The sequence below is a fragment of the Choloepus didactylus genome, chromosome 24, assembly GCF_015220235.1.
Source record: "Choloepus didactylus isolate mChoDid1 chromosome 24, mChoDid1.pri, whole genome shotgun sequence".
NCBI lineage: Eukaryota > Metazoa > Chordata > Mammalia > Pilosa > Megalonychidae > Choloepus > Choloepus didactylus.
The window spans coordinates 17,219,550-17,241,357 of record NC_051330.1 but is presented as its reverse complement, the minus strand read 5'-3'; the positions used below and the strand labels follow the sequence as shown (position 1 = coordinate 17,241,357).

At 42.1% G+C, this 21,808-nt stretch overlaps 1 protein-coding gene across 1 annotated transcript in view; it reads left to right on the top strand.

Moving 5' to 3' along the window:
- IGF2R (insulin like growth factor 2 receptor) overlaps positions 1–21,808 on the top strand; it is a 124,913-nt gene that overhangs the window by 76,918 nt on the left and 26,187 nt on the right. The window contains exons 24-32 of the mRNA XM_037817891.1: positions 466–609; positions 716–891; positions 1,150–1,237; positions 2,275–2,490; positions 3,234–3,364; positions 3,942–4,039; positions 18,429–18,565; positions 18,942–19,132; positions 21,162–21,288. Coding sequence (XP_037673819.1) covers positions 466–609; positions 716–891; positions 1,150–1,237; positions 2,275–2,490; positions 3,234–3,364; positions 3,942–4,039; positions 18,429–18,565; positions 18,942–19,132; positions 21,162–21,288 — 1,308 coding nt within the window. The remainder of the gene's footprint in view (positions 1–465; positions 610–715; positions 892–1,149; positions 1,238–2,274; positions 2,491–3,233; positions 3,365–3,941; positions 4,040–18,428; positions 18,566–18,941; positions 19,133–21,161; positions 21,289–21,808) is intronic.

Here is a 21,808-nt window from a genome sequence, read left to right as displayed (position 1 = left end):
GTGTTACCTGTGTTTTTCAAATGATGCTTAGGGTTGTCATGTTTCTTTTGAAGAGAATCAGGATATTTAATAAATGGTCTAAAGTTGTATTTTGGCATCAGATGCTGCTTGAGAACAGAAAAAAAAAGTCGGGAAAAAATCAAATATACACTTAAGGCAGAGCTTCTTATGTGAGGAAGAAAAAAGTAGTTAGAGCTCTGCAAGCTGTACCCTAGACACAGCAGTCTCCTCAGGAGCCCCCTTCTCTGCCGTGTCACCCCTTCCCCTGTGAAGGGACCACTTAGATGGACGACAGGGGCTGTGCGTTTCGGTAGGAAGGGCCCTGAGGCCCTCGGAGGAATTCCTTACTTCTTAGTTAGGAGCGTCAGGCACGCACATCATCGGTCTTTGCTCTGGGCTCGCAGGGTGGTCCTCCAGAGCCGGCAGGAAGGCAGGACCACCCAGTGTGCTTCCACCGCCTTTCAGACCCCGCCGGGAACGAGTACGACCTCAGCGGCCTGAGCAGGCTGGGTAAGCCCTGGACCGCCGTGGACACCTCCGCCGACGGGAAGAGGAGAACTTTCTACCTGAGCGTCTGCACTCCTCTCTCTTACGTCCCCGGCTGCCACGGTGAGTTCGTGTAGTCCTCAGATCTGTCTGTTCATATTTGTCGATGCCTCTGACTCCTTAGCGGGCTCCCTTCTCACCCCCAAAACAAAGTCTCCTGTTCTTCCAGGCAGTGCCGTGGGATCTTGTTTAATATCCGAAGACAGCAGCTGGAACCTCGGTGTGGTTCAGGTCAGCCCTCAGGCTGCAGCCAATGGGTCCCTGAGTATCGTATATGTCAACGGAGACAGGTGCGAGGGCCAGCAGTTCTCCACCAGGATCACGTTTGAGTGTGCCCGGACCTCGGTACGCATTTTCATCACTAGCCCGTTTCCTCTGATCGTTCTCATTTACAACCTGTCTGTCTTTTCTTGATTTTGGGCCCTGGATAGGGTTCGACTAGCATGTGCTATTCCCTCCAGGCCTTAGAAGTTAAATAAACACTCTGTATTTTGCTCATGGAGGCTAAAAATTGGGTATTTTTTTTTAATTTTAAAATACTTTAAAAGTAATTTTTTTTACCTGAATAAAAACAACAACAAAAGCTCTTGGTTTACATTCTAGGGCTCACCAATGTTTCAGTTCCGGGATGACTGTGAGTACGTCTTTGTTTGGAGAACGGTGGAAGCCTGCCCGATCGTCAGAGTGGAAGGTAGTCATTGTGCACGCGCCAAGTAGCGGGCAGTCCGCGTGGCGTTCTACACGCAAAGCCCTGTAATGACGGCTCTCGGCTGATCCCGTCACACGCTCACTAATGGGCTGATTGTTTCTGACTCCTGTGGTTTTTTCTTTTTTTTCTTTTTTTTTTCTTTTGTTTACTGCATTGCTCATTTTTCTGGTGAGATTTTCCTCACGTGTCTGTATTGGTTTCCCACGTTTGAAACACTGAGGTGGGCTTTTGTTCTGTTTGATTAAGCAGATCTTTAACCTGTGACCTAGGCTTTTCTAAAAGCCACTTGACAAGTCAAGCAGTTTGTAGTATGTGTAAATAAAATAATGTGGAGCTAGTTGTTAATGCCCACTGTCACTATTTGAAGCCAGTCCTTACTAATTAAAAATTGTAGAACTTCTTTCTTGAACAAGTGAACGTGTGCAGTTGCAATGGCTGTAACTTTTTGTTTATTCTTTTATTTTTTTGCAATTTTATTGAGATATAATCACAATTTTATTGAGATATAATCATTCAAAGTGTACAATCAGTTGTTCACAGTATTCTCAATATAGTTGTGCTTTTGTCACCACAAAGTTTGAACATTTTCATTACTCCAAAAAATAAAATAAAAATTAAAATAAAAAACAACATCCAAAACATCCCATTCCCCTCCTCCTCCAATTGTTCATTTGCTTATTTTAATACTGTTTAACTGAGATATAGTCACACTCCCTACAGTCATCCATAGTGTACAGTCAGTTGTCCACAGCACCATCATACAGTTATGAGTTCATCACCAGAATCAATTTTGAACCTTTTCCTTACCCCAAAATGAAATAAAAGCAAAAAAGAACCCCTAACTCTTTCCATCCCCTCCATCCCACCCTATTCTTCATCTAATTTGTGTCCCCATTTTTCCATTCGTCTGTCCATACGCTGGATAAAGGGAATGTGTGAGCCACAAGGTTTTTCACTGTCACACAGTCACACTGTGCAATCTACATAGTTATGCAGTCGTCTCTTGTTTATTCTTGAAGGAGACAACTGTGAAGTGAAAGATCCAAGGCACGGCAACTTATACGACCTAAAGCCTCTTGCCCTCAATGACACCGCTGTGACTGCTGGTGAATACACGTATTACTTCCGGGTCTGTGGAAAGCTCTCTTCAGATGTCTGTGTAACTGATGATAGGTCGAAGGTGATCTCATCGTGTCAGGAAAAACGGGGACCTGGGGGATTTCACAAAGTGGCAGGTACCAAAGTTTTTTCTTCTGTTTTTGTCACAAAAGAATGGAATTACATATTTAAGATGTTGTGCTGAAAAAATAGCATCTTTCTTAAGTAGGAAGAAGGACTGCTTTATTCTGGTGAAACAACATGCTAACAATTTTTCTGACATCGCTTGTCTTTCTTAACCAGAATACATACTGCAGAATGTAGTTAGAGTATGTTTATTTTAATTTTTTTTAGCAGCTACCAGTAACCAACTCTGAGATCCTATTTCTTTCCTTTATTGCTTTAGGACATGCTGAACTATACTCAATAATGGGTGCTCTGAGATAGAACTGTTTAGAATCGAGTCAGAGGGGATACATCTAGTTCAGGGTCTGGCTCTAAAACTGTGTGGCAGGCTATTGGTTATTAATTCTGCCATAGCATCTGAGCAAGTGATAATGAGTTCAAAAACTTCTAAAAATGAAGTACCCAGCGTGGTGAGTACTTGTGTAGCTAACCAGGCAGAGGCTTGTCTGCGAGTGTTTCTTCCCATGGTTAGTCTGTAATGTTGCAGCCTTGGGAGAGAGGAGGGCTGGTTTTACTCTTTCTACAGTGTAGCGTGACAAGGAGCTGGTGGCACAATGCGGGTTGACCGGGGAAACTTTGTCCTCTAAATATCTCTTCCAGGCACACAGCTGGAAGTGTCTGCTACGACAAGCACGGTGACATGGGGACATCTTGTACTGTACTGTGTTTAATTGGTTTGCCGTTTCTTGAGCAGGTCTCCTTACCCAGAAGGTGACTTATGAAAATGGAATGTTAAAAATTAACTACACTGGGGGAGACACCTGCCATAAGGTGTACCAGCGCTCTACCACCATCTTTTTCTACTGTGACCGCGGCACCCAGGAAGTAAGTGTGCGCTGCCCCTGGGGCCGCCTACCTGGTGGGGAGAAGCGTCACTCTCACTCGGGCCAATACTGACTTTATAAAACAAATCTGCTCTTAAATCTCATCAAATCTCCTAACCTGTTTTCCTTATTTAACTAAGTGAACTAAGTTTCTAAATTAACTGTTTCCCTTAGTTGGTTAAGTTCAATCATATTAATCCGGGAAATATATTGATTAACTTGTATAGATTTATTTTTAAATATTTTTTTTATTAGAACAGTTGTATGTTTGCAGAAACATCATGCAGGAAGTCCTGAGTTCCCATATAACCCCCCCCCTCCTCATGCACATTTTTACCTATTAACCTTTTGCATTAGTGTGTCACCTTTGTTACATTCATGAAACTCATGAAACAATATTACCGTAACTGCTTTTCACTTCACCCTGTGTTGTTTCCATTGTGTTGTAACTTATAACCTATATAGATTTTAACGAACCCAGCCTTCCCTTGCAGTCGTCATGCTTAACACTCAGAGCATAAAGTAGCTGAAGTTTTGCATCTCCCCATTAACGTACATTGTGTATTAATTTTTCACAGCCAGTGTTTCTGAGGGAGACTTCAGATTGTTCCTACTTATTTGAATGGCGAACCCAGTATGCCTGCCCGCCTTTTGATGTGACCGAATGTTCATTCAAGTAAGTCAATTTATTCGTCAACTCCTTGGGGCAGTCCGATCAACTTACTGCGATTTTGCTTTAATAGTTAGTGGTCTGGGTGACATGGGATTACGTTAGTCAGTTAACTTTTCAAAATTAGGATGAGGGGTTGGATTAGGTTCAATCCCAGATCACTCACATCCTTGGGACTCTGCCACTATTTTACATTAAGACACATGCAGGGAAATCATTGGAGCTGAAACAGAAAATTTAAACCTTGTGTAATTCACCGACATAAGCGGCGCCGAGAGAGGGCCAGGAGCTCTTGCTTGCTTCATTGAGGTGTTCCCTGCCTCGCTGTGGCATACAGAGATGAAGGAGATGTGGTTTCTTCTTCAAGTCATTATGTCGTGGGGAGGACGATGACAGGTGCACGGGTGCAAGGGAGCAGGTCAGACGGTGCTTGGTGGAGGAGGTGGCACTAGGCCGACAGGTTCTTTAGTTGCTTCCATGGGTTCCTTTGGTCTCCATTTGGTACCTGGGCTCAAAAACTCCCCCAAACTGGGTAACGTTGCAACTCCTGCTGCAAATAAAGAGGAGGGCTGCATTTAGTGTTCAATTCATCAGTCGTTGAGATCCAGAATCAGAATCACCCTCAGATCTTGACAAAATACACATTCTTGGGTTCTATCCCTGGAGGTTCTGATTTTGTAGGTCTGTGGTTCTGCATTTTTAAGGGATGCAGATGATCTGTGATGATCCACCCTGTAAAGAACAGCTGAGTTACAGTGTACTTTCCAAGGGGGAATATTTAGTAATTCCTGTGTTTCCTTCCAATCTTTATCCTACATATTTTTTATGTAGGTGATTATTTTAGCATTGTTTGTAAATACATAGGTTTAATAATGCATGTTAGTAAATGTAAATCATAATTTTAGTAATGTTATCCTTTTCGGTTAACATTTCGTAAACATTTCCATGTGAAACAAATTCATTTCTCATTTTTAACAGCTATAGACTATTCTTCCAATTTGTTTTGCCTAATTCTTGCTGTCATTTGAGATTGTCTTCAGTTTCCCAAAATTTGTGTGTAGTTTTGATTTTCTTTGTATATAAGAATTTTTTCCAAAAGTATTTTTATGATAAGATTTTTTAATGCATTCTTTATTGTGAACTTCAATACATATGCATAACAGTGATAATTTTCAAAGTGCAATTTAACAAGTAGTTAGAGAGGAAATCTCAAAAAATATCATGGGTCACACTTCCACAACTTCAGCTATTTCCATTGTTGTAAAATATAACATACATACAGAAAGGTATAACTTGTAGATGTACAACTCAACAAGCAGTTATATAGGTAATTTCAAAAATTGTTATGGGTTACAGTTCCACAGTTTCGTTTCTTTCTTATTATGAAATATAGAGTATATACAGAAAGGTGAAGACTTTCTAAGCACAGTTCAACAAATAGCTGTACAGCAAATTTCAAAGAATGTTGTAGGTTACAGTTCCTCCATGTCATTTACCTCCTTCCAGCCATTCCAACACCCCAGCAACCAAAAAAAAAAATATGTATTTGTATAGTTTCAGTATTCATAGACTTTTATTAAATCTTGTCTTTGTTGCTACCCCTTCCTCTCACTTAATCTCTTTCTCTATCGTCAGGGATGTCTAGGCAGAGAGCACCCTAACTTGTTCATACTGAAAGGGGTTGTCAGCAGTATGGGGAAGGGGCTATCTGATTGTTGTTCTTTAAGAGACTGTTGCCTCTGGGTTTTAGGACTTGTCTGGTATAGGAACGCTCTGGTGGATTTAAGTTTCTGAGAAATAAAACTTAGTGAGTGAATATTTTCTAGAATCTCAGGTATGGACCTAGGTATTTGGGGACTACTTTTGGTAAGGGCATGGCATACTGTGGCCATTTGGGATGTCTAGCAGGAGCTTGCATAAGAGAAACCTCCAGGACAGCCTCTCAACCTATTTGGGATCTCTCAGCCACTGTGACTTCAGCTTGTTACCTTTCTTTATTTTCCTCTTTTGGTCAAGTAGACATTTTCAATCGCTCGCTGCCAGGGCCACACTCACTCCAGGAAGTCATGTCCCATGTCTCCAGGGAGATTCATTCCCCTGGGAGTCATGTCCCTTGTGGTGGGCTTGCTAATGAATTTATTTGCTGAGTTGGGCGTAGAGAAAGTCCACATCTGAGCAACGAAGAGGTTCCATGGAGGTGCCTTTTAGGTATAATTATAGGAAGGTTTAGCTTCCCATTTACAGCCCTAAGTTTCACAAGAACAAGCCTCAAGTTGAGGACTGATTTATAAAATAATGAGTTCCTGATTTCACTTAATATATATTGTATCCCAAGATAAACAGTTTCTTACATAATCCGTTATCTTCACTTAGTTGTACAGTCATCATCACTCTCAACTTTAAACAATTGTCATAACAGAAAACATCCCAGAGCTCTTATCAGCTGCTGTTTATTCAGCTCTAGTATTAGTGTAGTGTTGGTAAGATATTCCTATTAAATATAGTCTTCAATACGTAATGGGTAGTTTTTCCATACCACACTGTTGTTAACCCTCTGCAGTAGTGTCACACCTTATAAGTATATCATACTAACACTTATTTAGGTTTGTGGTGCTGCTCTGTGGGTTACATGCCTTTAAACAACCATTTACATACATGTTCACCTTCAATGCATCACTGATACTTATGATCCCATTAAGAAACCATAGTCACACGTGACCATTCCCATAGAACGGTAAGATTTTAAAAGTTGAATTAAATTATAGGAAAATTCCGTTTTCTGTTGATACATGTATATTGTAATAAATTATTATAGCATACAAAAATGTATGAAATAAGTCCTTTTTCCTGTCTTTCCCCTCTACTCCCCTCCCCTCAATTTCATTCCACTTTTTACCTTACCTGCTTGTAGTTCCTTGTGGAGCCTTCCATAACACTCAGTGATGCATACACCCCTGTTTATCAGTCTCAAACAGTATCTACCTGCTTTCTGTCTTAAGGGGAAATTAGTTCACTTACTCTCCTCTCTACCCTGCCTTGCTTTTGTTGGTTGTTTTTCCTTCTCCTATTCGATATCTTTAGAATATTAAACAATATTCTCTGAACTCTGTTTCTTGTTTCATACACCCACTTTGGACAGTGTCTCTTAAGTAACCGCTATGTAAGATGAGGGTCATAGACCACTGCGTCTCCCTCCCGTTTTGGCGGCTGCCCTCCCTAATGTCAGCCAAACCATGGCTGGCACATTGTTACGTACATTGTCAAGGGTTATAACATTTACATTCTATCTGGTAGTTTTAACTTTCCCCCTATTTTCTCTATAGAGCGATTCTAAAAAATTAAAAACTAGTAAGCAACATTTACAATGTGGCTTAAACATCACTGACAACAGAATCGTAGAGGAGATGGCGTAATGCTGTGTCGCTAACCTGTTGTTATTGAAGGAAAGTAGTGCAAGTGTTGAGGTCAAAAGTATGTTCCTTCTGATTCTTACGTTGCTCAAAAGATCATGCTACATTTTAGCTTGCTTCAAATTTGGAGCATGACCATCTTAATAGCTTTTTCATCTTTTTTGGCATTCTTTATTGTCTTTCTTTTTTTTATTGTTGATAGAATGTTATGCCTTTGTCTTGGGTATAAGAATATCTATAATCTTAATGATACTGTTTGTCCTGGGAGTCACCTTTTTCCTGAAGAAGGCCTCTGATTTCCAGTTGTAATTTGAACCACGTTTGTTTTCTGGACCTTCTGATCAATAATCATTCTGGGATTACTTCTGGCTTGGATCCACTGTTTCTTGGTCTGGATCCATTTTTTGTTTTGCTGGAGTACATCCTCATGTTACTTTAGAAAGATTCTATGGGAAATAAACATTCTGAGAGCTTACATGTCTGCAAATGTCATTAATTTGCTCTCAGATCTGATTAGCTGTGTATCGGATTATAGGTTCAGAGTAATTGCTCCTCAGTTTTGAAGGTGTTGCCCTGTTTTCTACAGGTACTCTGTATTGCTGATGAGAAGTTGGATGCCAATCTTGTCTTTGTGTTTTTATTTCATTCTAGAATATTTCGTATGTTTTTCTACCAAGCCTCCTTTTGAAATTTTTAAAGTTTTTTAAGTCTTTCCAATTATCTCTAAGGGGACTAATTAGATATGTTTTTTGACCTGACTTTTTGTTCCCTGAATCTCTTCTGTTTCCTGCCTGGACATACACGTTTCTGTTTCGTCATCTGTTTATATTTATCTATATAAACCCAGCTAGATAGACAAATCTCAATTCTCTCCCCTCTGAAGTGACTGAGTGGGTGAAGTAGACTTGATGTTGTGTGAAAGGAGCTGCTTGTCTGCTCAGCACCCTTGCCCTGCCCTGCCCCCGTCTCTCACTCCCCGTCCTCTAGCCCCCCATCTCCACCCTGGTCAGTCATACCAGTGCTAAGAGGAGCCCTTCTCCTGCCAGGAGTGAACGCGCTTGTTTTTTACACACTTCACGCTCTCCGTTCCAGCATTTCCAGTCCTCCACACCAGCCTCTCTGAGCTGGGTACCTGCTGCCAGTGGGAAAGGCCCCCCTGTTGGCGTAGGCCCTGCCCCCCTTGTTGGTTCATCTCTCAGCAGGACCCATCAGTTTTGCCTTTCAAAGTTCTAGCCTTTCTTACTGCTGTTACAAAGTTCTCTTCTCTTGTATTTTTCTGTCATTTTAGTGAGGTTTGGCGGGGTGGAGGGTGGGGGAAACAGGTATACTCAGCCCACCGTTTTAAAGTGGAAGTTGCACAAACATGTACAATTGTTTATGTGCATACACAATTTACATACACATGCAACTATATATACACAAATCTATTTGTATACATACAAATAATATACACACATGTACAATTATTTATATATACACCCATACAATTGTTTATATATACACACACTTATAAGCACACAATTGTTTCTATACACACATAAAATTATTTATGTACCTGCACACAATTATGTATATACAAATACAATTATTTACATATACATAGTTATTTATATATACACACATATACAAATGTTTATATATACACATACAATTATGTATCTATACACATATATAATTGTTTTTATATATACACACATATACAACTATTTATATATACACAATTATATATACGCATAATTTTTATGTATACACAAGTATGCAATGATTTATATTTACACATATAAAATGAACTCTAGGTACTCAATAAGAAATATAACTATGAACTTCAAATGTGCAGAGAAATATAGAGAATAATACTATATAAATAAATATCCTTGTATCCACCACCCATGTTTGTATAATTTTATCAGTTTCCATGTTTGCTTTAGATCTCTGTTTAAAGAAATAAATTACTACAAATACTGTGGAAGTCCCCTGTAACTCACTTTGCAATCCCATTCCTGTTCCACCCTTCTTTTAGGTTACCAAAGTCCAGAATTTGTTGTTTATCCCTTGTATGCATATTTATTTATTTATTTGTTTGTTTGTTAGTTTTTTGTTAGTTTTTAAAATGCCTTAGATAATTGGCATGGCTTTTTTTGTTTTGTTTTGTTTTGTTTGCCCATGCATGTTTTTATACTTACTTTATATTTAAGTATCCGTAAGCAAGTGGGGTACTCTTTCATATTGTTTTAAGTCTTTTATGAATAATTTCATAGGAAACACTTTGCAGCTTGTTTTCTTGCATTTAGCAGTCTCTTTTGAGCTTTATCTATGTATATTTGTATTGTTCAGTTTACCTGTTGATTAGTATTTAGCTAAACATGTTAAAAAAATTATCGCAGGCAGTGGTGCATCAAGCCTTCTTATATGCTTCTCTTTGTACAGTGAAATTGCTGGGTTGTAGGATACATACCTATTTGGCATTAGATTTTGCCAAATTGCTTTCCAAAGTTTTTGAAAATTTACTTTTCTGATAGCATTGAATGAAAATTCATAGTGTTCCACGTCTTGACAACACCTGGAAGTGTAGATTTTTTTAGCCAACCCAATCCATGCATTTGTGGTTTTTAAATATTATCATTATTACCGGTAGTATTAAACATCTTTTCATAGTTTATTACCTTCCAGGTTTCTTCTTCATACATCTTTGCATTGGGTTGTTGGTAGGAGTTCTTTATATAGTGTAGACTCTAGTCTTAAGTCAGTTACATACACTGCAGATTTCTTTTTCTAGTCTGCGGCTTTACTTTTCTCATGTCTTTTATTGTACAAAGCTTTTAAATTTTAAGGTAGTTTTGACAGTGGTTTGCTTTACTCCTCTTAATCAAGAATCTTTATCTCATTTCATTTCTGCTTTCATTTCCCATTGTTTTCAGTTTCATAAATTTATGCTTTTATATTTATTTCCTTACTTTTAATTTCTTTGGGTTTCTTTTCCATAATCTTGTGTTGGATACTTGTCTCATAAATCTCCACTCTCTTATTATCTAAGGAGAAAGTTTAAAGATATACGTTTCCCTTGAAGCCCCACTTTAGCTGTCTCAAAAGTTTCATAACAGTATTGAAATTGTCAGTTCTAAATATTTAAAATTTTCTATTGTTTATTTTTTAACCAATGAGTTATTTACAAGTATTGTTCAGTTTCAAGTTTTTTGTTTTGTTTTGTTTTGGTCATCTGTCTGGCAAATACCACACAATGGGTTGATTTAAACAAGACGCGTTTATTGTCTCATAGTTTTGGGGGCTAGAAGTCCAGAATCCGGGCCTCAGCAAAGCCGTGCTTTCCCCTGGAGCCTGTGGCGCTCTGGCACTGGCTCGCCACCATCCTCGGGGTTCCTTGGCTTGCTTGCCTGCCTCCACCACATGGCTAGAGCTCTCCCTTCTGTGTCTGCTCTTCTGGCTTCTCCCTGTGTCCTTCCCGCACCCCCGGCTTCCTGTTTCTTTTCTTCATAAAGGTGTGGGTTAAGACCCACCCTGATTCGGTTGGGCCTCACCTTAACTAAAAATAGCATCTTCTGAAGGTCCCATTTACAATGAGGTTACACCCCCAGGAATGTTTAGCTGTTGATTTTGAATCACCTTTTAGTCGTTGATTTCTAATAAGTTTGCACTGGAATCTAAAAATATGACCTGAAATATATTTAATCTTTGATATTTCTGGAAGTTGCCTTCTGTTGTGGTCTGAGATCAGTTTCTACACATGTTCCGTGAGTATTGAAGACTGTCTTCAGGTGACGGATGTAGGGAGCTCTGGTTGTGCCTCCTGTTACCTCACTGTTGTTAATTATAGAGTTCTGATCTGTTTATATGGATTTTGATTTAATGGTTACTGAGAGATATTTTATTGCATTTGTTAATTTTGTCATCTTTAATTTCTTTTTCTTTATAAAATTTGAGGCTGTGTTATTTGAAAAGTTTTAGAATTATCTATCTTCCTGGCGAATGAATTCTCTGTCATTCTACAGCAAACTTTCTTATCCCATGCATTTCGCCTTAAAGCTTATTTTGTATTAGTATTTACACCAGCTTGCTTTTTCTTTTTTTAAATTCAATTTTATTGAGTTATATTCACATACCATACAGTCATCCCTGGTGTCCAGTCAGTTGTTCACAGCATCATTACATAGTTGTGCATTCATCATGACATTCAATTTTTGAACATTTTCATTACCATACAGAAAGAAGAATAAGAATAAAAGTTAAATTGGAAAAGAATGCCCAAAATATCTTATGCCCCCTGCCTCCCTATTATTCATTTACTTTTTGTCCTCATTTTTCTATTCATCTGTCCATACACTGTATAAAGGGAGTGGGAGCCACAAAGTTTTCACAATCACACAGTCACACAGTGTAAGCTATATAGTTATACAGTTGTCTTCAAGAATCAAGGCTGCTGGGTTGCGGTTCAACAGTTTCAGGTATTTCCTTCTAGCTATTCCATTATATTAAAAACTAAAAAGAGATACCTATATAATGCATACAAGTAACCTCCAGAATAACCTCTCAACTCTATTTGAGATCTCTCAGCCACTGAAACTTTGTTTCATTTCACTTCCCCCTTTTGGTCCAAGAATGTTTTCTCAATCCAATGCCAGGGCCAAGCTCATCACCGTGAATCATGTGCCAGGTTGCCAGGGATCCACACCCCTGGGAGTCACATCCTAGGTAGGGAGGAGGGCAGTGTGTTCACCTGCAGAGTTGGCTTAGAGAAAGAGACCACATCTGAGCAACAAAAGAGATTCTCTGGGGGTAACTCTTAGGCACCATTTTAAGTAGGCTTAGCCTCTCCCTTGTAGTAACAAACTTCACAAGGGCAAGCCCCAAGGTCAAGGGCTTGGCCTTCTAAATTGGTAGCCTCCAATGCTTGTGAGAATATCATTAACTCCCCAGGTGGGGAAATTTAATATTTCCACATTTTCCCACAGTCCCTCAAGGGAGCTTTGCAAGTACATCTTCATTCTCTGTCAGAATTGTTCTGGGATGTATTGGGGCTTCACACCAACCTGCACAAACCAACCAGACATCACTCCCCAGTCAATGCTCCATATAATTATGTTGTTTGAATAAACTGGCCATACAAGTCAAATTATATAATGTGTTACAAAAAATATAGATCTTGCACCTAATAAACTTCTCTTCCTTTGGTCCCACACAGAAACTGAAACTTCAAAAACACTGTCAGTATCATCCTTTACGCTTCAGTCTGATTTACCTTAGTCCTAACCAAGTCCATTTCATTCATATCTCTAACTGAAGTCTGATCTCTTTTTCCGTCTCTCTAACATTTGCTTTATGGGGTAATGCTAACATTCACAGCTGCCGAACTCTGGCTCAGAGTCTCAGATGTCACACAGATACCCAGAGTTCCGGGGACCTATCAGGTTATACAGAAACAGCTCAGCATCTCAGAGTTTAGAAATAACCATTACAGCTCAGGGATAGATGTAGCTGGTGTTTAAGAGCTTACAGTCTAGAAACCTTTACAATAAACCTTCCCCTGATAACCTGTGCTCTCAGACTCAATTCTCAGAGTTTGCACATTATATTTAGTTCATAATAGTGAAGTATTATAATATTTTTCTTTTCATTTCTGGTTTATTTCACTTAACATACTGTCCTCAATGTCCATTCACCTCACAACTTCACTCCTTGTAGCAGCTCAGTATTCCATTCACGGTTCACCATTCCATTCATCAGTCGATGTACCCTTAGGCCACCTCCATCCACTGCAAATCATGAGTACTGACACCATAAACCCCACTGTGCAAATGTCCCTTCATTCCAAGTTTATATCCAATAACCAAGTTGCAGGACCATATGGCAACCCCATGCTTAGCTTCCTGTGGAACCACCACACTGCTCTCCAGATGGGCTGCACCATTCTGCTTCTCCACCAGTGGTGCTTAGGTACATCCCTTCCTCTACATTTTCTCCAGCATTTGTATTCCTTTGTTTGTTTTTTAAATGGTTTTATTCGCACACCATACATTCCATCATAAGTAAACAATCAATGGTTCCCTGTATAATCACATAGTTATGCATTCACCACCACTACCTGTATAAGGGCATTTCCATTTCTTCCACAAAGAAAGAGGAAGGGGCAAAAATAGTAAAATGAAAAGAGAGAAAAAAGAAAAAGAAAAAAAGGCAACAACTATAAAAGAAACAAAAGAAAAAATAAAATTAAAATAAAATACAATAAAAAAGTCAGACAATACCACCAATATCAAGAATCCCCATACCCCTGCCTTATATCCCCCTCTTTTGGACATTTAGCTTTGGAGTATTGCCTTTGTTAACAATTAGGGGAAGCATATTATAATGTTACTGTTAACTATGAACTCCAGTTTGCATTGATTGTATTTTTTTTTCTCCTATAGTACCCCATTTTTAACACCTTGCAAAGTTGACATTCATTTGTTCTCCCTCATGTAAAAGCATATTTGTACATTTAATCACAATCATTGACCACTCTAGGTTTCAGTAAGTTATACAGTCCCAATCTTTATCTTCTGTCCTTCTCCCTGTCGTTCTACCTACCCCAACCTTTCTCCCTCAGCCTTACTCACAGCCGTCTTTGTTCAGTGTACTTACATTATTGTGTTACTGTCACTCAGTATTGTGCTCCAAACCTCTCTCTCCTGTCTTTTCCTATCTGTCTGTAGTGCTTCCTGTAGCATTTCCTGTAGAGCAGGTATCTTGTTCACAAACTCTCTCAATGTCTGTCTGTCTGAGAATATTTTAAACTCTGGATTGTTTGTTTTCCCTCAGGCCCTGGGATCTGAGTTCCCTGAGAGGGGGCTGTCACTTGAGCTGGGCCCTGCCCCCCTTTTCTTAGGGAAGCTATATCCTTTAGGCAGCTACCTTCTACACTTGAATTCCTCCTTTGTCTCTCTATCTTAACTCCACCCTTGCCTGGGTCAGCCGCTGCCAATTGAAAATGCCTGAGCCTTTCTCTAACGAGCTGCTCAGAATGAGAGGAAAAAAAATGGAAAAAGAGCAAAAGTCCCTTTTTCAGAGCCTGTCTCCAGCCCCTCAGTTTCACTGGTTGACCTGAGTTTGTACTCAGTTCTCTGTGCCCCTTTTTTGGGGGGCACAGCTGTTCTCCAGCTTTCTGAGCTCAGCTGTCTCCAAAAGCCTTTGTTTTTATTTAGGGGTGTGTGTGTGTGTGTGTGTATAGATGTTTTTTTCTTCTTCAGCCCTGCCTCCTCTCTGCTGAGAGGAGCCACAGATTCCTGCTTGCTCATGGCCTATCTGTGCTTGTATGTTGTATTCAGTAGTCCAAATTTGTTAAATTAAACTGCAGTTGTAGTTTGGCTGAGCCACCCCTCCGTGCTGCGACAGGGACTGCTTCTTTCTCACACAGCAGAAATTTTGCAGCTCTGCCTGCCGTGCCGGGGAGAGGGGCACTGGTCCACAGTTATTACTTACTTTACGCTGTGATCTCAGCTGTTCCACCCATTCCTGGCTGGTGTACGATGTGTGAACAGTCACAGTTGTCCCCCAACAGTTGTTCCTGGCTATTTACTAGTTGCTCTAGAGGACTAAATTCCACACCTCTCTATGCTGCCATCTTGCCCGGCTTCTATCAGCTTGCTTTTGATTAAGATCTGCATGTTAATCTTTTTGCTCCCTTTACTTTTTTTTTTTTTATTAGAAAAGTTGTAGGTTTACAGAAAGATTATGTAGAAAATACAGAGTTCCCGTATACCTGCTCCCATTCTTAACATTTTGCATTAGTTTGGTGCCTTTGTTATAATTGATGAGAATATTTTTATAAGTGCACTATTAACTATAGCCCATAGTTTACATTTGGATTCACTGTGTTGTACAATTCTATGGTTTTTTGGTTTAATTTTTATTCTAGCAATATAGATATACCACCTGAAATTTCCACTTTTAACTACTTTCAGATATAGTGTTTAGTGCTGTTAATTATGTTAAAAATGTCGTGTTGCCATCACCACTATACAGTGTGAAAACTTTTCCATTACACCAAACAGAAACTCAGCACCAATTAAGAATTAAGTTCCCATTGCCTACCCCTACCTCAGTCTCTGGTAACCTGTATTCTAGTTCCTGACTCTGTGAACTTGCTTGTTCTAATTATCTGATGTCAATATTTGTCCTTTTGTGTCTGGCTTGTTTCACTCAACATGTTTTCAAGGCTCATCCGTGTTGTCGCATGGATCAGAACTTCGTTACTTCTAACAGCTGAATAATATTTCCTCGTATGTATATACCACATTTTGTTTATCCATTCATTGGTTGATAGACACTTGGACTGCTTCCATCTTTTGGCAGTTGTGAATAATGCTGCTATTGACATTGGTGTGCAAATATCTGTTCGAGTTCTTCTGGGTATAAATCTAGAAGAATGTCCTTTTACCTTTTTTGCTTTTATCCTTTCTGTCCTTATATTTAAGCATGCCCTTGTGAATAGCGTATAGCTCAAAAGATTAAAAAAATGCAATCTGAGCTTCTGTTTCTGCCATGCAGAGTTTAGTAAATGTACATTTATTATAATTTCTGATATATTTGGATTTGTTTCCATTATCTTATTTTGTGCTTTCCATTTACCGTGCCTTTTTGTTTTATTTTTTCCATTTTCCTTTTTCCTCCCGTTTGCAGGATTTATTAGCTTTCTCTGTTTCTTTTCCCCCCCCAATCTCACCCCTTGTTGGTTTGGAAATTGCGATTCTTTTTCTTTTAATGGTTGCCTTAATGCTTCGAATGATTCTTGTTTTAACAAAAATCTAAAGTTAATCCCCAACTCTACCCATCTCTCAAATAATAAAATAATGTAGAATCCTTTAACACTGAACACCCTCTCATATTCTTTTTGTGACTGACTTCCTTGATCTATCGTTGTGTTAGAATAATTCATATCGTTTGTAGTTGTAGATCTTTCATTCTCGTTTCTGTATAGAATTCCATTATATGATTACGGTCTTCATTATTTATTCGACTATTGACGGGTGGTTAGGTAGTTTTCCTGGTTTGGACCATTACAAAATGTGCCACGTGAACATTCTTCTACTTGTCTTTTGCTGGGCAGGTGCACATTTCTGTTGGGTGGAGACCTAGGAAGGCAAATGCTGGGTCAGAGGGTCTGCACATTTTCAACTGTAGCAGGTTGTACCAAACAGTCTTCCAAAGCTGTCCTACTTCTCACTCTCTCCAGCAGCGTGTGGGGGTGCTGGGTGCTGCCCTCCTCCCCAATACTGCTATCTCTCACCATTTTCATTGTAGTGGTAAAGATCATGATCTTTAAAAAAATACTTATATAAGCCTTATGAAGTATGTGAGCAAGAGAAACATGGCCTAATTTTTCGTATCATGTGAAACGTGAATGGTCCAAAACTGAGCTCCTATTAGCCCCCACTCCCCACAGCATCCTATTCTTGACAGCTTCAGTTCTTTCTTTTAGATCTGTAATAGATACAGACCTGTAATTAGATAGTTCATTATCTGACGTTCTTGAGTGTCTGATTCTGCAAACACTTGTGTCTCCCGTGGATCCCTACATCCATTAGTGCCAACTCTGCTCTTTGCTCCTTGCTCTCTCACATCTCATTTATGGCCCATTTACCTTCAAGATACACCTAGAATTTGATGTTCCAGAACCAGTGCTCCAGCTGGTTTCTGCTCTCCTCATCTCTTGCCTGGATTCCTGCCATACTTTCTCAGTTAGTCTCCCTGTTTCTGCTCTAGGTACACACTAGACTAGTCCAGCCAGTAATTAAAATGATCCCGTTAAAATATAAATCAGATCATGTCACTCTTTGGTGGAAACACTTGAATGCAGTGATTCCCGTCTCATACGGAACTAGAAGTTAAAGCTCCTACTGTGCGCTAAGAGACAGTACAGGATGTGGCCCCCATATGTTTATCTCTGACCGCATCTCCTGCTCCTTGACCCCTTTACTCAAATCCATCCACACCGGGTTCCTGGCTTTCCTCAACACACCAGGCCCATTGGTGCTTCAGGCACTTTACACATGCACTTCCATCTGCCTTTAAGGTTCTTTACTACGTGTCTGGGTGGCGGTCTGCTCCCCTTCTTTCGGAGCTCTCTGCTGTGGTCACCTTCTCAGTGGGGCCTTCTCTTGTGGCTAAAATTTTAACCCCCTCCCCAGCCTTCTGCAGCTCCATGTTCTCCCTTGCCTGTTTTTCTCTCCAGCTTTTCCTGCCATCTATTATGCTATTCACTTTGTTTAACTTTTTTATGGTCTTTTTCTTCTGCTAGTAACATCTGTAAACTTACAAGGAAGGGGATTTCTTTCTCTCCTTTTCAATGCAGTTATCTCCAGCCTAGCATGTATTTTTCTGAATGACTTTCATTACCCTCTGATATGCTAAGACCCTAAGGAAGTGGTGTGTGAAGTCACTCATCTGTTTTGCATCTTAGGCCTGGGGCTCCACGGGGACAGGTGTGTTTGTCTTGTTCACTCCTCATATCGTACCTGGTATTTGGCTGGTTCTCAATAAATATCTGTATTTGGGATTTGTGTAGTAAGCACACCAGTGGTGCAAGCAAGAGGGGTACACTCAAACCCCTTTTTATTTCCGTGACCATTGCTGGGCCTCAGGTGTGTGCAGCAGGTGGCTCCTGGGTGCCTTCTCTGCATCTTAGCTGTTTGCTGTGGGCAGCGTGTGAGCTTTGCTTCCCACTGGCCTCAGCATGGAGAACGCTTCCTTTTCAGATGTTTTCTTCTGGTTAATTGATTTTGTGAAACCAAGTCTGAAGTCCCTGTCCTGTTGTTGCTGATTCTAACCAGATGCGGGAGAGATCTAATTTGAAGTCCTGTCACTATGTAAGAGTCAATTCCTAGAATGTCAAGGATAGAGTGTGTCTTAAAGACGTGAAAGTTACCAGATGGAGTGATAAATATTTAAGTAGACTATGATGGAACCTGACAGCAGTGTTCTCTTCCCTTTAGAGATGGGGCAGGAAACTCGTTCGATCTCTCGTCCCTGTCAAGGTACAGTGACAATTGGGAAGCGGTGACGAGCACAGGGGCCACGGAGCACTACCTCATCAACGTCTGCAAGTCGCTGGCTCCGCAGGCTGGCAATGGTGAGGGAAGGACCTTTGGGAACAGCTTGTGGTGAATGTACCGGGGTAGATGGAGTAGAAATGGGAGCTGGTGATGGTATATTACTCTCTGCGGTGTGTAAATGGTTCGGCCAAGAAGCGAGAGTAGCAGGGATCAGGACTGATCCCTGCTGTGGCCCAGAAAAAATGAATACTGGAGGCTCTGCTGGGAAGGCCAAACTTGTAACATTTCTTGAATATGAGAAGGTGGAAGTAGGTATCTTGGAATGACAGACAGTTTGAATAAAATGGGCTTCAAGTTGTGTCGCACGTCTGCCCTTCCTGGCCAGATGAAGTTACAATCCCAGACAGTGGAATGCACAATGGTAACTTGGAATCGTATCTCATCATGTTGCAGAGCCCTGCCCGCCGGAGGCAGCCGTCTGTCTGCTGGGCAGCAGCAAGCCTGTGAACCTTGGCAGGGTGAAGGACAGTCCCCAGTGGAGAGACGGCACAGCCATTCTAAAGTATGTTGATGGGGATCTGTGTCCAGACCGGATTCGGAAAAAGTCCACCACGATCCGCTTCACCTGCAGTGAGAGCCAAGTGGTAAGCGGCAGAGCTTTCTTAGCCCCCTGGCCGGTTCTTATTTCCCTTGGGATGTGAGTGGAAGCGTTGGGAATGAGTTGGCTTGGTGGTTAATGAGCCGCCAGAATCACCTCAGCCCTCAGGTCTTTGGCTCCCTAGATGCCTCACCTGGCAATTCTGGTTTTAAGGTTGGTTGGCTCTCTTTGAAGTGTGACTCCGATACCCTGAAGGCTGTAGGGAAGGCTGGTCTTTGGCAGCGTGCCCTTCTTCGTGAAGGTGGGTGGAGAGAGCAGGACGGTTGGACAGGCCTAGTTGCAGGGGTGTCTCCTTGATTCCCAGCTGCGTAACTTGGTTAATTACTTCTCTCCCTAAACTGTTGACTTGTCAGTAACACGAGATGGGCCCATCTTGCCAGATCATGAGGTTTAACGACAGCAGGTCTCATCAGAGGTATGTAGCAGGTGCCCAATAAATGCAGCTAGTCTTCACTGTATGATTGATTCCTTCCCCTCACCAGCTGGTATGTGCAGTTGGCAGGTTTTGACTGAGTTAATGGCGTCTCCTGAATCTGTTTCACCACAGATAAGTCTCTGTGTGAGATTCTGGTGAAGACCCGTGTGCCGTTGTGTGTGGTGAGGGTCGTGGTTCAGTTTGGGAACAGCTGGACCAGCGCACTGCACGTTGCCTGGGTCTCTCCGTGTTCCCACAGGAGTAGTCAGCACGGGATGGCGGGGGCTCCGGGGACCTGCAGTCTGCCCTCTCCACCTCGCTAGCAACCGAGGCTTCCTCCGTGGGGAGCGCACACAGAGGCTCAGATTAGACTCTGAGCCTCTCGGCTCTGGAATCCCAGGCTCCGGTGATGCTTCCTCAATTCTGAACTTGAGCATAGAGAGGGTGTTTTGGTTTGCAAAAGCTGCCGGAATGCAAAATACCAGAAATGGATTGGCTTTTACGATGGGGATTTATTAGTTCACAAATTTTTGGTTCTCAGGCCATGAAAATGTCCCGATTAAGGCATCAAGAGGTAGACACCTTCTCTGAGGAAAGGCTGCTGGCATCCGGGGTTCCCCTGTCACATGAGAAGGCACATGGCTGGCTTTGCTGAACCTTCTCTCCCAGGTTTAGCTTCTGGTTTCAGTGGCTTTCCCCAGAATGTCTCTGGGCTTCTGTCTCTGCTCCTGGGAGTCCTTGCTTGCTCCTCCCAGGGGCAAACTCTGGATTACATATCTTAGCTTCTCTCCAAAATGTCTCTCTCAGCTTCTCTGAGCTCTCTCTCTGTGAGCTCTCTTAGAGGACTCCAGTGAAGGATTAAGACCCACCGTGAATGGGTGAGGTCACATCTCCATGGAAACTACCTTATCAAAAAGTCCTCCTCACCATAGCTCTGCCCCAAGGAGAGCGGCTTAAAAGAACATGGCCTTTTCTGGGGTACATGACAGATCCAGACCAGCCCGGAGAGGGCGAGGGCTGCCGAGAGGGGAGGAAGGGTGAGGGGCAGGTATGTGGGGTTCCCTTTGGGAGGGGTGGGAATGCAGCAGCGGGTGCTTGTGCTGCTAAACTCAGCTTACAGGTTCAGTAGTGGACGTGAAGCCCTTTGAGAAGTCCAGGGCAAGCCCTAGCCAGTACAAGTGTGAGGGTCAGTAAAATGAATTCCTAGTTCTGTCGGCAGGTCTGCTTGTTTTGGACAGATTTTTGTTCATTGATTTTCATTTATTCGGAACCCCGCACAGCCCTTTGGGCATCCGTCGCCCACCATGTCCCCCGTCTTAGGCTTTAGCCCCTGGAGGCCTTCCTAGTCCCCCTTAGGCAGATTTTCTGGATCTGGTCTCACTCGAGGTCTCACTCGACCTCCCTCTGTGTGCTCTACCCCCAGTGATATGTATCTCCGGAACCCTTTGTTTTTCCCAAATCCGCCCCTCATCCCATAAAGGCCCCGAGACAAAAATTTCTCGTGCGTTGCACTTTGCAGAGAACGCTCCTCCCCGCTGTCAGTTGAGTCGCCACCGTGCTTCTGCACTCACGCCGGGGGCTTTCTGTCCTTTGCTCGCAGAACTCCAGGCCCATGTTCATCAGCGCGGTGGAGAACTGCGAGTACACCTTCTCCTGGCCCACCGTGGCCGCCTGCCCCCTGAGGAGGAACGTGCACGACAACTGCCAGGTCACCAACCCCACCACAGGTCAGCGGGCGCGGTGGCTCCCCTGGTGGGCGTGCATGCGTGCTCGCACACGTGCCTGGCCTCTTCCTTGCATCCACCCAGCTGGTGGGAGAGGAGAGGAACCGTCCCCCTGAACACCGCACTTCCCGAACTCTGCTTCTGTGTTCGCAGCTGGGCTCGGCTTTGCTTGCAGGGGCCCCTCAACCAGCCCTGGGCTCTCAGACCCACCCAGATGGAGCTCAGAGATCCCCTGATGCCTTTGAAAGTTAACCTGGAAAAATAAGGCACCTCCATCATCCCTCCACACCGGAGGCATGGAAAGGCTCGGCAGGTGGTTGATGGGCTGAGTTGGGGGTGCTGCTGGGTCCCCCCATGGGAACCTCGGGGCTGCCCCAGGGCCCATCCCAGGAGGAGGAGGCTGCTGCGAGCCCCTCTTTTGGGGAGAAATGGGACTTCTCATAGGTTTGGGGATGAGGCCTCATGACTAGCTTGTCAGGAGCATTTTTCGGGGTTGTGTCAATGAAAGGAGCAGTGAGTTGTG